The sequence below is a fragment of the Doryrhamphus excisus genome, chromosome 1, assembly GCF_030265055.1.
Source record: "Doryrhamphus excisus isolate RoL2022-K1 chromosome 1, RoL_Dexc_1.0, whole genome shotgun sequence".
Taxonomy (NCBI): domain Eukaryota; kingdom Metazoa; phylum Chordata; class Actinopteri; order Syngnathiformes; family Syngnathidae; genus Doryrhamphus; species Doryrhamphus excisus.
The window spans coordinates 4,258,060-4,277,084 of NC_080466.1; the positions used below are offsets into that span (position 1 = coordinate 4,258,060).

The 19,025-nt window shown below is 41.7% G+C and overlaps 1 protein-coding gene across 3 annotated transcripts; it reads right to left on the minus strand.

Annotated features, from left to right (window-relative positions):
- Window positions 1–5,332: 5,332 nt before the first annotated feature.
- LOC131140441 (long-chain fatty acid transport protein 1-like) lies at window positions 5,333–18,796 on the minus strand. 3 transcript variants are annotated; one of them, XM_058090870.1, is made up of 14 exons: window positions 18,659–18,783; window positions 18,406–18,587; window positions 18,179–18,317; window positions 17,000–17,255; window positions 15,352–15,519; window positions 11,527–11,596; window positions 10,841–10,950; window positions 10,610–10,719; window positions 10,325–10,534; window positions 10,122–10,248; window positions 8,518–8,655; window positions 7,766–7,930; window positions 6,338–6,484; window positions 5,333–6,232 (listed from the first exon to the last, which is right to left on the minus strand). In XM_058090870.1, exons 2-14 carry the CDS (start codon window positions 18,573–18,575, stop codon window positions 6,075–6,077), a joined length of 1,968 nt encoding a protein of 655 aa, XP_057946853.1. In that variant the 5' UTR covers window positions 18,576–18,587; window positions 18,659–18,783; the 3' UTR covers window positions 5,333–6,074. The 3 variants fall into 3 exon arrangements, with proteins under 3 accessions (XP_057946853.1, XP_057946861.1, XP_057946867.1); XM_058090878.1 differs by having other exon boundaries at window positions 5,334–6,232; window positions 18,406–18,584; window positions 18,659–18,796; XM_058090884.1 differs by having other exon boundaries at window positions 5,338–6,232; window positions 10,841–10,932.
- Window positions 18,797–19,025: the final 229 nt, after the last annotated feature.

Below are 19,025 nucleotides of genomic sequence, written 5' to 3' on the forward strand. Positions count from 1 at the left end.
AAGGATGATATCTTAGCAATAGGATTTTGTTTGTGGTATAGATCATATTCTTTTGTGAAGCACGGTGTCCCGCCCTTTAAGAGGAGCTCATACAGGAAGTAGCTAGGACACAGTGTGGGCGTTTCCCAATTCTAAACATCAGGCCTGTTACTAGGGATATGCGATACTTCTGATTCCCTTTATGATATCAATATATTTATATTATATATATTTATGAATTCTGACACACCTGGATTTGGAAAATTTGGAAATGTAATACAATATAGGTACTGTACATCAGTGCAATGTAAAGTATATATACAATATAGCCCAGCCAGTAGCAGTTCTAGCTATGTGCCATATGGGCAATTGCCTATCTATTTACTAATGGGCAGTGCCCATCAAATCCTGGCAGACAGGCGCCCTCTACTGGCGTGATACTCGCGACCTCGAACGTCCACCACATGATGTTGATGAAACCAAGCAAGTTTTGCAAGGGGAGCAGTTGCCACTGGCCCTCAGCCTTCGGGTTCATTATAAGGAACTTACAACTGTACTTGCTCAAAAAAAAGAAAAATTAACATTATATCATATTAGGCCGCACAGCGGCCGAGTGGTTAGCGCACAGACCTCACAGCTAGGAGACCAGGGTTCAATTCCACCCTCGGCCATCTCTGTGTGGAGTTTGCATGTTCTCCCCGTGCATGCGTGGGTTTTCTCCGGGTACTCCGGTTTCCTCCCACATTCCAAAAAAAACATGCTAGGTTAATTGGTGACTCCAAATTGTCCATAGGTATGAATGTGAGTATGAATGGTTGTTTGTCTATATGTGCCCTGTGATTGGCTGGCCACCAGTAGAGGGTGTACCCCGCTGTACCCAGCTGTCTTCTCGCCCGAAGACAGCTGGGATAGGCTCCAGCACCCCCGCGACCCTCGTGAGGAAAAGCGGTTGAAAATGAATGAATGAATGAATATCATATTAATTATATTGCAGACCAACAGTACTATTTCACTTTGAAAATATGAAATAAAAAGGAGGGAGCATCACTTTACAGAGGACTAAATCATATCAAACATCACTGTCAGTGATACTGAACAACGATCTGCAGTCAAAGTTTCACACAGACCTCCACTTCCTCCACAGAATTCCACTGCAAGCACCTCCGGAATGGAAAAAGAGTCACAAATCTTTACACCAAACTGCAGAACATTACAACACACATGTAAGTCTTCTGAGACAAGAGACATACAGTATACCGTATGATGGACAGCTACAAACATTTTTCAAAACATCCAAGACTGCCCGGGGGGTGGCAAGGCGCCATGTTATGTGCGGTGTCATTTGAAAATCATGATACCCACCTTAAATTGAATTTACTGTGACCACCCAGCCTGTTTCATTAAATCCCATGTAGCAGTCATATTATTTAATCAAGCCCTTAGAGTTGTGATGAAGATGGAACAATACATCTAACGGTAATTCAATGATGAATTACTCTTTAAAATGTTGAAAGAGATCAAACACGATCTATTAAAATATGTACAGCCTTAAGGCTTTTAATACCTCACATTCCTTAACATTATTTCTGCCAGTTAAATCATGAAGTTAATGGAAAGCACTCAAATACTTCTTAACATGGCCCAGGGCACAGTGGGATCAAACCACTCTTTTTGTTAAGTTTTAATACACCTCTGTACTTTTAATACATCTTTGTTGTGCTGCCAAAAACTCAGCAAATATGCAGGGGTGTGAATATTAAAAAAAAACACAGAAATAACTTTGATTTTGCTGCTTCTTTGAGGTACCAGTAAATACATGCACTCCTATATTTGCTGAAAATGTAATATAATTGCATTTGGACACAAACACACAACACTCAAACCAACATGTGTTTTCTTTTATATTGTATATAGTATATACAGTAAACCTTGAATATATCGGATTCAATTGTTCCCACTGGTTTTGTCCGATATAAGCGAAATCCGTCATATGCGTATACCGGAAAATGTCCATTTTATGCATATATCGGATTTATATCCGGTATATGCGTAAATCGGATTTTATCCGTTATAAAAAGGCACTTCCTTGACTATGTTTCCAATGTACCTGGACGCGCAGGCAACGCTGCAAACGCTGCAAATGACGTCGTATAGCGGCCTGTCACGATTCGGCGAATCGGAGCACCACGATGCGGCCATCCGATATATGCGAGGGAAATTTAATGGAAATGCATTGGAACGGGACTGGAGATTTTGTCCGAAATAGGCGAAATCCGTTATAAAAAATCCGATATATGCAATGAATTTTTATTGGAAATGCATTACAGAAAAATTGGTTCTTTTTTATCTGTCCGTTGTGAGCGAATTTCCGATATATCCGAGTCCGATATATCCGAGGTTTACTGTATACGCAACAATGGCAATGACATGCCTCCCTCCCATTGGCTCAAGAAGCTGTACGCCAGGGGTGCCCATTACGTTGATTGGGAGCTACCTGGAAATATCACTTTGATGTTGTTTGTCATGTGACATCAGTCAGCTGACATTAACCGAAGTTACACACGGAGAGTTATGTAGAAAAAAAGTCAAATGTTTGTTGACTTTGTTGTGACATTATGAACTCCATTATAGAAACCTGTGTTTTATACGTTTCCGTTTCTTAAGCTATTATTTCACAATGAGCTGGAAAATTTGTCGATTGCTGAAACCTTTTGAATATGTTGCCTTGACTTCGGCTGAATTGTCTTTTGCATAATAATCTTAAATTCTTGTATATTGATAATATTTGATAACAAATGCTAAGTGGATGTACAACACATGAACTGTGTCCTAATGAAGGACAAGTAGTTATTTTGACTGACATTACTGGTACTCAGGTTATGTACACAACTATTGAAGAATTATGTGTAATTATTATCATTCATTCATTAATTCATTCATTCATTCATTTTCTACCGCTTTTTCCTCACGAGGGTCGCGGGGGTGCTGGAGCCTATCCCAGCTGTCTTCGGGCGAGAGGCGGGGTACAATCGCCAGCCAATCACAGGGCACATATAAACAAACAACCATTCACACTCACATTCATACCTATGGACAATTTGGAGTGGCCAATTAACCTAGCATGTTTTTGGAATGTGGGAGGAAACCGGAGTATGCACGGGGAGAACATGCAAACTCCACACAGAGATGGCCGAGGGTGAAATTGAACCCTGGTCTCCTAGCTGTGAGGTCTGCACGCTAACCACTAGACCGCTGTGCCGCCTAATTATTATCATATTGGTATTTCAATGTTTACCGATTATATTTTATATACATGTTACATGTTTTATAGACAGAGGTAGATCCTTTTAACTTGTAACTTGGTGAAAAATTGGTGAAAAAGTGCATGCACCCCTAATATGCATGTATAACACACTTAAATATATAGAAGGTAGATCTTTGGGACTTGGTCATTTTAAACGTAGATCACAGACTGAACAAGCGTGAGCACCCCTGCTGTATACCATACCTGTACATTGCATACCTGTGATGTGTCGACACATGTAAAACAAACACTGTCACTGAGATGCCCCCTCTTACCTCCTCCCCCACCGCCACCACCCACAAATTCTGTACCTGGAGCCATAATATGCAAAAACAAATAATATTCATGCAGCTTGCAGATTGCTTGCTTTTGGCATAGCTGCAATCAGCCTTGTTGACATTTAAACTAGAGACTATGTTATATGTGCTTTTTAAGCTTTGTCTCCTTCCTTTTGTAACAATGTCCAAATTGTGCTAAAATGATGTAATACTGTAAACACATGGATATTTTAACTCCATATTCCATGTTTATATAGTGCCTTGAAATATCAGTCAAAAATCAGTCCAAATAGAAGTGCATTTAGTTGATCTTCCCAGCATGATGTAATAAAGATGACACAGGAAGCAGAATCTCGTAAATCAAGGGCCGTTAAAAGCAACCCACCACAACAAGGTCAATTTAACCACATTTTGTTCGGGTCTTGAATCAGCACCACAAATTTGCCTCCCCAACCTTTCCCAAACTTTCACTTTGCCTCACATTAATCCCGATGAAAGGCAACGGCATCCCAAAATTTCCTGCTTTTATTTGATACATTCCAGCTGAGCCAAACCAAAGTGGCTCCATATGTGGCAATCCTCCCCCACCCCCCAACCCCGCCAGCAGCAGAAGCGGTCCCTGCAAAAGCTCCCTGTTTCATTTCCTGCTGTTGAATCAGAGCCTTCATGGTCACTTGTGTGCCGGAACAGAGTGAGGAGCTTTCATGTAAACAATGTGCAGGCGTGCTGCATGAGTTGACCTTGGTTACTGCGTCTGACTGCAAGAAGAAATCAGGTTTTGAGTGGTTAGGTTATGTTTGATCTGTACTAACGCATATTTTTTTGTTTAAAAAGAAAATTGGGGTAATTTGTTACACACCCCATTCACCGTTCTTCGGCTCGAGATGCATTATTTAAAAAAAAAAAAAAAAACTGTATTATGGAAAGCAGGAAGTGAACAAATGTAACAGTTACTGATTGTAAAAGTACCAGATGGAGGGGTAGGATTTAATAAGCTTTGCTTCTTCCTACTCCTTTTGGACATGTGGAACTGGGAAATTATTATGTGATGCTCTCAATTGTAATCTGATGCATGTTCAAATGAAATAAAACCATTACCATTACCATTACATTGTCAATAATAGAAGTCAAATGTACAGCATGCCTCCTATCACTATTAGAAAGACCGCAATTTGTCTATGTTTACGTGGCTCTGCTTCACTGACAATGTTTTTTCATCACGCATTGAGATTTTGCACTTTGTTCGAAGTGAACGGAGGTGCATTATTTTAAAAAAAAAACAAAAAAAATGTAAAATGGAAAGCAGGAAGTGAACAAATGTAACAGTTACTGATTGTAAAAGTACCAGATGGAGGGGTAGGATTTCATAAAATTTGCTTCTTCCTACTCCTTTTGGACATGTGGAACTGGGAACTGATTATGTGATGCATTCAATTGTAATCTGATGCATGTTCAAATGAAATAAAACCATTACCATTACCATTACATTGGCAATAATAGAAGTCAAATGTACAGCAGGACTCCTATCACCATTAGAAAGACCACAATTTGTCTATGTTTACGTGGCTCTGCTTCACTGATAATGTTTTTTCATCACGCAGTGAGATTTTGCACTTTGTTCGAAGTGAACGGAGGTGCATTATTTAAAAAAAAAAACGAAAAAAAATGTAAAATGGAAAGCAGGAAGTGAACAAATGTAACAGTTACTGATTGTAAAAGTACCAGATGGAGGGGTAGGATTTAATAAGCTTTGACCTTCAATTCTGCAGCACAAGTTAATATATGATCCTAATTCTCAAATGGAATTTCAACGGACAAGCAATATGGATCACCAGCCATCCATTAGTGGCGAGTGCTTATTCATTGTATGCTTTAAATTTATCAAATAAGTGCACGAGGCATATTTAGGGCCGAAACCTGGATTCATACATTTTTGATCAAACTTTTTTTTGTAAATGTTGATCAGAGATCAGAAGCGAAATCAACAAGATGATGTGGCGTATGGTGGTAATGCAGCAACATAACTCAGACAGGCTTTATTGGAGTGACATTTTCCATCAGTTAATTACATTAGCTTGGTATTTCTGGAAATGTACTGTACTGTATACGCAATCTGCCTGCCTATTGCTGTTAAAGCCAAACAGTTGCTCGCAGATATCAAGGTAGAGCAGACATCTCGGAGGAGATGTTGCATAACATTTCATCTGTAAGCTTTCCTCAGAGACCACAGCTCCAGTATTTTCTCATCCTCTGTAAATAGACATGGCAAACAGATGTCTTGAGTTGTTCATTCATACAGTATTTAGGAGAACCCGAGGACAAGAACACACTCAAATTGTGAGAGTGCTCTCACACATAAAGCCTGCAAAGCAAGCATCAGACACTATAAAGACATAATAATGCATATGTTGATAATCGACCTCTTGGACTGTTCATTCTTAATTCTACCAATATATTATTGTTGTTTCTACAGAATATGACTCCCATGAGGATAGAAGAAAGTGCCTTCAAACTCATAGTCGTACACGTCCCTCCATGATGGCGTCAAATAGTTCATCGGTAACCGCCTCGTAACGTCCAACGCTGCTGTTTAGAAAGTAGATCTTTTCTTCTGAGTTTTGTGGCTTGTAACCTTCCTTTTGCAGACGCGTCTTTTGAATCTTAAAGGTGCCTGAAGATGAAGCCGAAAAACAAGTTGATTTTTATTTTTCTCCCCCCCAAATACTGTATGTGAGTGTATGTGTGTGTGTGTGTGTGTCTTCCTTTGTGGTCCCACCTGTCGTGTCCACAGCTGGCGTGAGTCGCAGGAAGAAAGGACGAGCATAGGAGGCGAGGGCTTTTTGTACAGCGGTCAGGAAGGCATCAAGGTCAAAGTGGTCTCCTGTGTGAGCTATTGCTGCCATACCCGCCTTACCTTCCACACCTGTGCACACACACACACACACACACACACACATTCACAGGTTGTGAAAGGACAGTCAGCTATCCTTTGTGGTGTCCCATATGCCAGGATGGCAACCTCAAAATATGGAGGTGAGGGGTGTCATGATACACAATTTTGGGTTCACGAGAATCAGACAAGATGATATTTTAACAGTACTTTGGAGTTTGCATGTTCTCCCCGTGCATGCGTGGGTTTTCTCCGGGTACTCCGGTTTCCTCCCACATTCCAAAAACATGCTAGGTTAATTGGCGACTCCAAATTGTCCATAGGTATGAATGTGAGTGTGAATGGTTGTTTGTCTATATGTGCCCTGTGATTGGCTGGCTGGTTTGTGATCATTAGAAATGGTACACAAACATAGACCAGATGTATGTATTTAATACCAAAATCATTCATACCAGATCAGCCACGGGTGTCCAAAGTGCAGCCCAGGTGCCATTTGTGGTCCGTGACACATTTTAGAAATAAAATTGAACAAAAAAACTTGCAAATATTCTAAACGCATTGCTTTAAAAATGGATCCATCCATCTATTTTCTATACCGCTTGTTCTCATTTGGATTAAGGGTGAGCTGTCTTTGAACGAGAGGCAGGGTAAACCCTGGATTGGTCGCCAGCCAATCACAGCGCACATATAGACAAACAACCATTCACACTCACATTCATACCTATGGACAATTTGGAGTCGCTAATTAACCTAGCATGTTTTTGGAATGTGGGAGGAAACCGGAGTACCCGGAGAAAACCCACGCATGCACGGGGAGAACATGCAAACTCCACACAGAGATGGCCGAGGGTGGGATTGAACTCGGGTCTCCTAGCTGTGAGGTCTGCGCGCTAACCACTAGACCACCGTGCAGCCATGCCGCTGTTTTAATGTATGGTAAATGTGTATATTAGGGAAAGGGAGTGAATTCAACGTAAGTCAAAAGGAACATAGGACAGAATGTTAGAAGAAGGAAACAGCAACCAAACATAAAGCTGAGCTTGCAAAAGAAAAAATCACATTATGGATTGGAATGGCGCAAACATCAGTGCCAACATCTGTATAAATCACATGACCACTGCAAAATGTTACAGAAATGTACATACAGGAAGTTATTTAAACATGAGGACGACAGAAAAGAAGGACAAAGGAGGGTTGACAGGTTTGATCATGACAGAATGCATGAATATTGGAGTCTACTCTATAAGATGCACCATTGGTCGGCCATCTTTCTTTTTTTAACGTGAGCCCTGTTGAATGTTGCCCCAACTCTACCTGGCACACAAACTCCATAGACGGCGACATCGGTGTGTCCCAGCAAGCCGCTGAGGACGCCCTCCACCTCTGTGGTCGAAACATTCTCCCCTCGCCAGCGGAATGTGTCGCCACAGCGGTCCCTGAAGTACATGTAACCGTAATCGTCCATCACCAGGACATCACCTGGGAGATAATAAAAGGGCAAAAATACAAAATGACTGACACACAAGCAGCGTTTGTTAGCATATCGGCGTGACAGAACACCTTCTTTTAAAATGAAATCAAGTGATTTAATTGTTGCGATAAATATAAATTAATCAATTAGGGCTTAGATGAGATCCATATGTTATCTAATTAAGACATTTTGGACAATTTGACATGCTTGTGGGAACAGCTTCAACAAGGCTTGTTTTCTGTTCCAGCATGTTCAAGATCCATAAAAGCATGCTTGGATGAGTTTATTGTGAAGAAACTTCAAAGCCCTGACCTCAACCCCCTCTGACCTTTTATGGATGAATAAACAAAATGAATCCTATCACAGCTGACATTTTGCAAAAGGTGGGGTACACCCTGAAGCATTTGGACTATATTGTCAGAATATCAGAATATGAATATTCTGATGTCATGTTGACTATGACACATGGTAACGACATATGATATGAGTCCTTCAAGTTGAGTTCTTGTATTACATCATCACCATTATGATTAGTAAGTGTATTTCCATTCCCAAGAAGCTGAGTATCTTTAAAAAAAGACAAACCACAGCGTGCCTGTGACATAGGCAGAATCCCCCATCCTGAAGACGCTGTGGGCTATTTTCTTGTTGGTGGACTCTTCATCAGCATATCCATCAAATCTCCTGAGTGGGTCCTTGTGGTTGATTCGGCCTACTAACATTCCTGGTTCACCTGGAACCACATAGAGAAGAACAACCGATATTTTATACTAACACAGCTGTATTTGATCTTGGTGGAATGAAAATGATGGAAATGGTAATATTAATGATGATTATAATGATGGTTATAATGATAAACATTATAACAATAATGATAATAATTCATTCATTTTCTACCGCTTTTTCCTCATGAGGGGTGCTGGAGCCTATCCCAGCTGTCTTCGGACTGGTCGCCAGCCAATCACAGGGCACATATAGACAAACAACCATTCACACTCACATTCATACCTATGGACAATTTGGAGTCGCTAATTAACCTAGCATGTTTTTTTTTTTGGAATGTGAGAGGAAACTGGAATACCCGGAGAAAACCCGGGCATGCACAGGGAGAACATGCAAACTCCACACAGAGATGGCTGAGGTTGGAATCGAACTCGGGTCTCCTTGTTGTGTGGCCTGCGCGCAAACCACTCGTGTGGTGTGCAGCCCTGTCAGATATTATTCATTCATTCATTTTCTACCGCTTTTCCTCACAAGGGTCGCGGGGAGTGCTGGAGCCTATCCCAGCTGTCTTTGGGCGAGAGGCGGGGTACACCCTGGACTGGTCGCCAGCCAATCACAGGGCACATATAGACAAACAACCATTCACACTCACATTCATACCTATGGACAATTTGGAGTCGCCAATTAACCTAGCATGTTTTTGGAATGTGGGAGGAAACCGGAGTACCCGGAGAAAACCCACACATGCACGGGGAGAACATGCAAACTCCACACACAGATGGCCAAGGGTGGAATTGAACCCTGGTCTCCTAGCTGTGAGGTCTGCGTGCTAACCACTCGACCGCCGTGCCGCCAATGATAATAATGATAATGATATTTTTATATTTAAATTAATATATTTAAATTTTGGGCTTGTGATCAGAAAGCTGAATACAAATGTAAATAATGGAAAGTGTTATATTTTGCTTGATGTAAGAAATGCACTGTAATGTTTCATATATTTGCCCCCCCCCCCCCCCCAAAAAAAAAACAACAACAACTGATATATACTAACGCATGTATTTGATCTTATTGGATTAGGACTAGCGGCACAGCGGTCGAGTGGTTAGCGCACAGACCTCACAGCTAGGAGACCAGGGTTCAATTCCCACCCTCGGCCATCTCTGTGTGGAGTTTGCATGTTCTCCCCGTGCATGCGTGGGTTTTTTCCGGGTACTCCGGTTTCCTCCCACATTCCAAAAACATGCTAGGTTAATTGGCGACTCCAAATTGTCCATAGGTATGAATGTGAGTGTGAATGGTTGTTTGTCTATATGTGCCCTGTGATTGGCTGGCGACCAGTCCAGGGTGTACCCCGCCTCTCGCCCGAAGACAGCTGGGATAGGCTCCAGCACCCCCGCGACCCCCGTGAGGAAAAAGCGGCAGAAAATAAATGAATGGATTAGGACTAATGAAGGAACCAATTCTAGCTTCTACCAGGCTGACAGGGAATACAGAGTCCCCGTGCATCACGTAGCATCTCTCGACTGTCTTCCTCCACCCTCATCAGGCTGATGGGATAAAAACTGGGCAGGATACGGCTGTTGAAACCGCACGAACCCACCTGAACAGATATACAAATAAAAATCATTGTCGTGTGACGGGAAGCGCTTTTCAAATTGAAATATACAGCAACGCACCGTTCCATCGATGTTGATGAGGCTGCAGTTGCACTCTGTTGCACCGTAAAATTCTCCAACGTGTTTGATTCCAAATCTCTCAACAAACTCCTCCCACACAGATGGACGGAGGCCATTACCGATAGCGACACGGACCTGATGATGAGCCTCAGATGCGCGTACCGGCTGGGCTAAAAGGTAGCGGCAAATCTCCCCTATGTACTGGATTACCTGCAATTACAATACAATGACTGGAGCCCATCAAAAATAAAAGATATTTTGCTGTTATCAATAAATTATACTCACGGTGCAATTATGTTTGATACAGTCATCCCAGAACCTGCTGGCTGAGAACTTTCTTCTGATGACAACGGTTAAACCAAAGAGCAAACATTGACCTACACCCATGATCGTGCCTGCAAACAAATACACCGGACTATAACTTTTACTTTAGCCTTTGGTCATTTCACTTGAAAACAATTAAAATGAAAGAAATATAAATTAATTCTGACATAATTGTGCAGTATACTGACCCACCTGCAGAGTGATACAGCGGAAGGCAGTCGTAGATGATGTCATCATGTCGTAAACCGAAAGCGTGGAAACCAAAGGCGGCAATCCGGTAATACCTGATGAAACAGGTAATACTAGGGAGTGTGATTTTTTTTATCTGTCTGGTATCACAACAGATGCCTGCTTTGAAATGTGCAGTTTCTCTATCAGTGTTAATATTAATGAATGGTAATGATTACAATATGACACATTTTAGTACGTCGCAAGGAGTACTAACTAATAGCTACTACAATCCTGTTACAGAAAAATAAACTTGCTTTTCTATATGCAAGAACTAGGTCTGTTATTGGCCACCTGTGCAAATATAATATAATAATAAGTGCTCACAGACTTATTAAACGCATTTTAAATGAGAAAATGTACAGATACTCACCACTTTTGAATTGATCAACAGATGGGATTGGAGTTATATTGGAGCTATGGTGTGTTCAAGGCCACCAAACAAATTGCAAAAAAAAAAAAAATTAAGATTTTTGGTATAAATCTATCCCCAAAATCTTTGAAATTGCATGACAGTGAATGCTGAATCGCAAATGTGCAGTGATCCACTGTATTTGTTTGTGTGCCATATTTGTCCACTTTCCACAAGTTTTTTTTCCGGTTTGATTTCATTCTTATTTTAATCCTGTAAGTAAAAAAAACAAACTCACCGACTGTGCACCACCACTGCAGCCTTTGGCATTCCTGTTGTCCCTGATGTGTAAATGTAGAAAAGTCTGTCTACATACAGTAAAAGGAAAAGAGATGGGAATAAAGGTCAATAGAGCTCATCAATAATTCTATAAAGCACATAATGTATTAACATTTAGAATGCAGCATTTAAACAAAATATGGATGAAGATATATTCATTCATTCATTTCCTTATCACTTATTTGGTTCAGGGTCACAGGCGAGCTTGATCTTAATTTGAACGAATCCGGTTCCAATTCATATTTCTCATTTTGATTCTGGTTGCTAATAATTCTCGATTCCGATGCCCATCCATTCCTTTTTTTATCCTCACTAAGGTTGCGGGAATGCTGGAACCTATCCCAGTGCGAGGGAGGATTGGCAGCTCCCTCACACCCAGCTTTCTTTGGGAGAGAGGTGGGGTACACCCTGGACTGGTCGCCAGCCAATCACAGGGCACACATACACAAACAACCATTCACACTCACATTCATACCTATGGACAATTTGGAGTTGGAGCCAATTAACCTAGCATGTTTTTGGAATGTGAGAGGAAACTGGAATACCCGGAGAAAACCCACGCATGCACAGGGAGAATATGCAAACTCCACTCAGAGATGGCCGAGGGAGGAATTGAACTCGGGTCTCCTAGCTGTGGGCTACTTGATAAATTGTCGATATGCTAATTATATGGTAATTAATATTATCCATCCATCCATTGTCTATGATGCTTATCCTCACTAGGGCTGCGGGGGTATGCTGGAGCCTATCCCAGCTGTCTTTTGGCGAGAGAGGCGGGGTACACCCTGGACTGGTGGCCAGCCAATCACAGGGCACATATAGACAAACAACCATTCACACTCACATTCATACCTATGGACAATTTGGAGTCACCAATTAACCTAGCATGTTTTTGGAATGTGGGAGGAAACCGGAGTACCTGTAGAAAACCCACAAGAACCCAGGTCTTCCCAATCTCCTGACTGTGAGGCCGACATGCTAACCACTTCCACCGTACGGCCCCGCTGTAGATACCAAACAACAACTTGAATATAAATATTATGAAGTTTTCTCAGAGAATTGAATCCATCTTGTAGACATCCAATCGACTGGACAGTCCAGTTGAAGCTTCTTTCCACACGAGTACACATTCAAAAAGAATGTTTACTTTTGAAAAGCTCGTGAAAAAACATTTCCATATTGGGTGTTGTTTATGTGTTAGTGAGAGTGTGATGCAGGAGTCCCTCAAAGATGCACTAACCTGGGCTGGGTGGAGAATATCAAACAAACAACATGTGAAAGGTTTGTCTATGAAAAGTACACAGGCTAATATTGACTGGATATTTGAGGTGAGGTACTGTATTGCCACAGCTATGCTTAATGTGAGCTATTTTATATGGCATCCCTATTTTATTTGCTGAAAGAGATGATCTGTGCACAATGAATAAACTTGCCTCCTGTAGTCGAAGGCCCCATTCTTGACACTGAACTTCCAAAACATCAGCGGGCATTCTGACACCCTCAGTAGCTTTAGCATAGCACGTCAATGTAGCGCATCAAAATTTCTACACCATGAATCCAGAAGTGTTTACATCACAGGGCAAACAACCATTCACACTCACATTCATACCTATGGACAATTTGGAGTCGCCAATGAACCTAGCACGTTTTTGGAATGTGGGAGGAAACCGGAGTACCCGGAGAAAACCCACGCATGCACGGGGAGAACATGCAAACTCCACACAGAGATGGCCGAGGGTGGAATTGAACTCGGGTCTCCTAGCTGTGAGGCCTGCGCGCTAACCACTTTGTCCACTGTGCAGCCTGTGTACAAACTAATCCAATCCAATCCACTTTATTTATATAGCACATTTTATAAACAGAGTTTCCAAAGTGCTGCACAGACTAGTAAAAATAAAAAGTAATAATCCAAAACTAAAAGAGCATTTAAGAAATAAAATAATAAAATAGATATTAAAATATTAAAAACAAGAAACAAAGCAATAAAAGTATAAAAAATAAAACCAATTACAATAAAAACGAAGAACTAAAAGACACAGGACCATACGACTCACTCCGAGTTAAAAACCAGAGAATAAAAGTGGGTTTTAAGACGAGACTTAAAGCTTTCGATGTTGGGGGCCTTTTTTACTTGGGAGGGCAGAGAGTTCCATAGTTTGGGGCCAACCACAGAAAAGGCTCTCGGACCTCAGTGACCGAGCTGGAGAGTAAACTTGGATGAGGTCCGAGATGTACGTATTTGGGGGCCAGCCCATTCAACGCCATAAAAACAAACAATAAAATCTTAAAATCAATCCTAAAACGAACAGGCAACCAATGTAGGGAGGCCAGAATTGGGGTGATGTGCTCTCCCTTTTTTGGTTCCTGTTAAAAGCCGTGCCGCAGAGTTCTGGACTAACTGTAAGCGGGAGAGACTATTCATTCATTCATTACCGCTTTTCCTCACGAGGGTCGCGGGGGGTGCTGGAGCGTATCCCAGCTGTCTTCGGGCGTAAGGCGGGGTACACCCTGGACTGGTCGCCAGCCAATCACAGGGCACATATAGACAAACAACCATTCACACTCACATTCATACCTATGGACAATTTGGAGTCACCAATTAACCTAGCATGTTTTTGGAATGTGGGAGGAAACCGGAGTACCCGGAGAAAACCCACGCATGCACACAGAGGGTGGAATTGAACCCTGGTTTCCTAGCTGTGAGGTCTGCGCACTAACCACACGACCGCCGTGCAGCCCCGGAATGAACACATTCATTCATTCATTTTCTACCGCTTTTCCTCACGAGGGTCGCCCATTCATACCTATGGACAATTTGGAGTCGCCAATTAACCTAGCATGTTTTTGGAATGTGGGAGGTGCTGGAGCCTATCCCAGCTGTCTTCGGGCGAGAGGCGGGGTACACCCTGGACTGGTCGCCAGCCAGCCAATCACAGGGCACATATAGACAAACAACCATTCACACTCACATTCATACCTATGCAAACTCCACACAGAGATGGCCGAGGGTGGAATTGAACCCTGGTTTCGTAGCTGTTAGGTCTGCGCGCTAACCACACGACCACCGTGCAACCCCGGAATGAACACATATGCAAACATGCAAACTCCACACAGAGATGCCCGAGGGTGGGATTGAACCCTGGTCTCCTAGCTGTGAGGTCTGCGTGCTAACCCCTAGACCACCGTGCCGCCCGCGGGAGAGACTAATGTCTAACTAATGTCTGCAAAGATAGAGTTTAGTTTGGAAGATCTTGAAATATCTGTGTAATACTTTTTGGATGAACTACAACAAGCAACCTCAGCAACCTAAAAAATGTTCTTCTGGATTAATGGACATTAATTCCCACAGGCCCACTTTCTGAAGCTGGAAGCTGTTGGAGTAATTTAACCGTGTAGATACTTGTGTCCATATGTGTGGTGCAACCAGACCCTCCCCCATCATTCCTTTACACGTTTCTCTCACCTTCAGTACCCAAAAGTTTCTGCCTGGCTATGCAAGGCAAGACTTGACATGTGTGAAGTCTGGAACATCATGTGAAAAATGTTGAACAAAAATGTAAATGGTGAGGAAAAAAAAATGAGAAAAAAAAAGAAAAGGAAAAGTACTTTCAATGTAAGACTTCAGGCAGAAATTTCACAAATAATTTGTAAAATATTACATTATTTGTTTTGGAGTAAAATATGTGTGTGTTTACCCTGGCGTGCAAAAGCTTGCTTTAAAAAAATGGTGTTGCAATCAGATCTTGGTGATAAGTCAAATATGTAACGTCGGTTTGATACTCACCATTGAATGCCTTTTTGAGAGTGTAGGTTGGCGGGTGCTTGGGCATCGACGCCAGCAGATTGTCCACATTCTCAACGTTGAGACCGCAGAGCTTCTCTTTATCCAATTGGTCACCGCTGCAGAACAAAACCATGTTGGAGGGCAATGACCCTCTTAGGTCAAACACGGCTGGAACAGAAGCAGACGTTATTTAGACTTCAACTTCATGCCACGACATTACGAGAGCTACCGTATATGTAAAAATGAACATGAGTCAGATTATTCACTTTTGAATAATATCACACACTGCAACCTACAACTACCATAATAATAACAATATATTGTATTAAAAAAATATTTTTTTTTGGCCCGCTACAATCTGCATGCATACAGTATACTGTGCCAATCTCATTAATGTAAACACAAACACACATGCCCTTAATAACACTACTATACCGGACAATGTATCACATTCATCAAAATACTGGTAGTTGTTTTTTATGTTAAACTCGTATTGATACCTTTTTGGTGTTAAGTTATTGTGTGATGATTTTAGCTTTCTACCAAAGATGATTCTGTGAATCAGATTGTTATATGGACTGTTGGTTACTGTCAAATAAAGAGCTGCTTAGTCCTCCCTGACTTGTGTGTCTCAAAGGTATTAAGTTGCTGTGTGATGATTTTAGCTTTCTACCAAAGATGATACTGTGAATCAGATTGTTATATGGTTATATGGACTGTTTGTTGCTGTCAAATAAAGAGCTGCCTGGTCCTCCCTGACTTGTGTGTCCCAAAGGTATTAAGTTGTTGTGTGATGATTTTAGCCTTCTACCAAAGATGATACTGTGAATCAGATTGTTATATGGTTGTATGGACTATTGGTTGCTGTTAAATAAAGAGCTGTGTAGTCCTTCCTGACTTGTGTGTCCCAAAGGTATTAAATTGCTGTGTGATGATTTTAGCTTTCTACCAAAGATGATACTGTGAATCAGATTGTTATATGGTTATATGGACTGTTTGTTGCTGTCAAATAAAGAGCTGCCTGGTCCTCCCTGACTTGTGTGTCCCAAAGGTATTAAGTTGCTGTGTGATGATTTTAGCTTTCTACCAAAGATGATACTGTGAATCAGATTGCTATAGTTATATGGACTGTTGGTTTCTGTCAAATAAAGAGCTGCCTGGTCCTCCCTGACTTGTGTGTCCCAAAGGTATTAAATTGCTGTGTGATGATTTTAGCTTTCTACCAAAGATGATACTGTGAATCAGATTGTTATACTTATATGGACTGTTGGTTGCTGTCAAATAAAGAGCTGCCTGGTCCTCCCTGACTTGTGTGTCCCAAAGGTATTAAATTGCTGTGTGATGATTTTAGCTTTCTACCAAAGATGATACTGTGAATCAGATTGTTATACTTATATGGACTGTTGGTTGCTGTCAAATAAAGAGCTGCCTGGTCCTCCCTGACTTGTGAGTCCCAAAGGTATTAAGTTGCTGTGTGATGATTTTAGCTTTCTACCAAAGATGATACTGTAAATCAGATTGTTTTGGTCCTCCCTGACTTGTGCGTCACTTGTGTGGATTATATATGTACAAATCTGTTTGGACACCCCTGCATTAGACTATGCAGATATACTTAACGGAGTGGCCTTTGAGTGCTATACTTTCCTACCTTCACTTAGCTCGCTCCCAAACACCAGTGCACGAGCCCCCGATACTTTAACACAGTGCTGTAGTGAATTCAGCCGCAGGTTGTTGTTGATGAACGCAACCTCCACTCCCACCATTGCCAGACCCAACCACAGAGCCACCATTGGAAGGCGGCTTTCCATGAACAATGCCACCACATCCCCCTCTGCCCACTCTTGTGCCAGCGCCCAGTGCGCCACGGTATGGCACTGCTCCTGAAGCTCCCTAAAAGTCCAGACCTTAAAAAAAAAACAAAAAATAGGTTAACAAAAATAGCATAGTATAGTTTTTTTTGTGTCGGATTACTTGTCTCTTTTTTTAACTTCTGCCTCAGACAGGTTAGGTGGCCTATGCCTTAAGGCAGTGATGCACATGCTTTGTGCATTTGCCGAGAATGCGCCCCCTTGGATTGTGTGGCCCTACACACAGTGTGTGTTCTGCCAGTATGGACTGTATGTATTTACAGTATCTATCTATTTTATATATTTATATACAATTTGATTTGTATTCCACAGTATTGTATTCCTTGTTAAGTTACCACAATAATGGAACCAACAAGCAAGCAGCAAGACAACGTAGCTACTGTGAAGAAATTTGATGACTTCAGGGAAAACAAAAGTGACATTTTAGGGGGAACCGGACCTGAGGGATAGATAGGAGACATGCAGGATGAAGATTGAACTCTAACGTCTAAGGATGACGACGAGGTGGTCTAGCAACAATCTCTTTAATACTAAAACAAAACAAGCTACTGTTGATCGAACCACGCCAAGACAACATCAACAAAGTCAAGTGTCGTCTCTGCACACAACCACACACACACAGTCGGTTCTCATGTCACGTTCACAGACACTCAAAATCACAAAACATATTACTCATTCTACAAAGACGACCTGTATTTAAGGACGGACATCCCTTGGGTTTGGCTAACTTCTGTTTCGTTACGAGAACGTGCAGCATTTTTCTCATTCATGTGTTTTATGGTGTTGTGTGTTTTCGGTTTCGGATCATTTCTGTGTTTGAGCCTTGTTGGCCAACGCAGATTTCATAGAGCTCAACTTCCTCAATGGACAATTAAAAAAAATGGCATAGTATTTGCTATTGTCATGTATTAAAGTTAATAAAATAAATACATTACAGATTTGAAGTGGCTTTAACTCACCTCTCCTGTGGGCTCAAAGATAAGGGCGGGTTTGTCTGGGTGCTGTGCTGCCATCTTGTCAAACAAGGTAGGTATGGTTCTCCTTTTTCGGGTATTTTGGTACATGGCAAACTTCACTCGCAGTAAAATAAGCAGACATCTATAATGCAGAAATAAAGTAAAATTGTAAACACAACGGGTTAAAATAAAAAGTAGCATATAAGAGGAAAAAATAATGTCGACGTTACAGAAAGTCTCTTTTGAAGGTGTACAGAGCCACGTGGATGAACTTCCGGGAGCCTCGCCAGACCATGTAGACTCCAAGTACAGCTAATATGGTGCTGAGCCAGGATGAAGGGAGCCACAAGAGAGCCCCCAATACGGTGACACAACCAATGACGGCACTCGTAGGAGACATGGCGTTGATCTGCTGCGACGCAGCCAGGTGTCACGAAGCGATGCACTCGGCTTATTATTGTGATGCGGTGAACGGATGCTCACCTGCTGAAGAACCAGGAGGACAAACGGCGGTGGAGCTTTGTCGTCAAACACCCACAGCGGACTTGTCTGAGCAAAAATGTGTGAAGGGCATGCAAAGGGAAGAGCAGGTTGGAGCAAAGAGCTCTTACGTCATTGCAGTTCTGCCCTCGGTGTGATTCATTGCCCTTAGAACACCCGTGTCACTGAGGCCTATTTACTGTATACTTTACAAGTCAATAACTGCGTCATGTGGAAGTTCTCCGCATCCTATTTACAGTGAATACTTTTATGAAATATACAGTTGAGGTTTAGTTGAATGACCTTTTTGTGACATTGTAAAACAGCAAACAGTAGAAATATTCATGTTGCTTTACATTGTTATGCAATT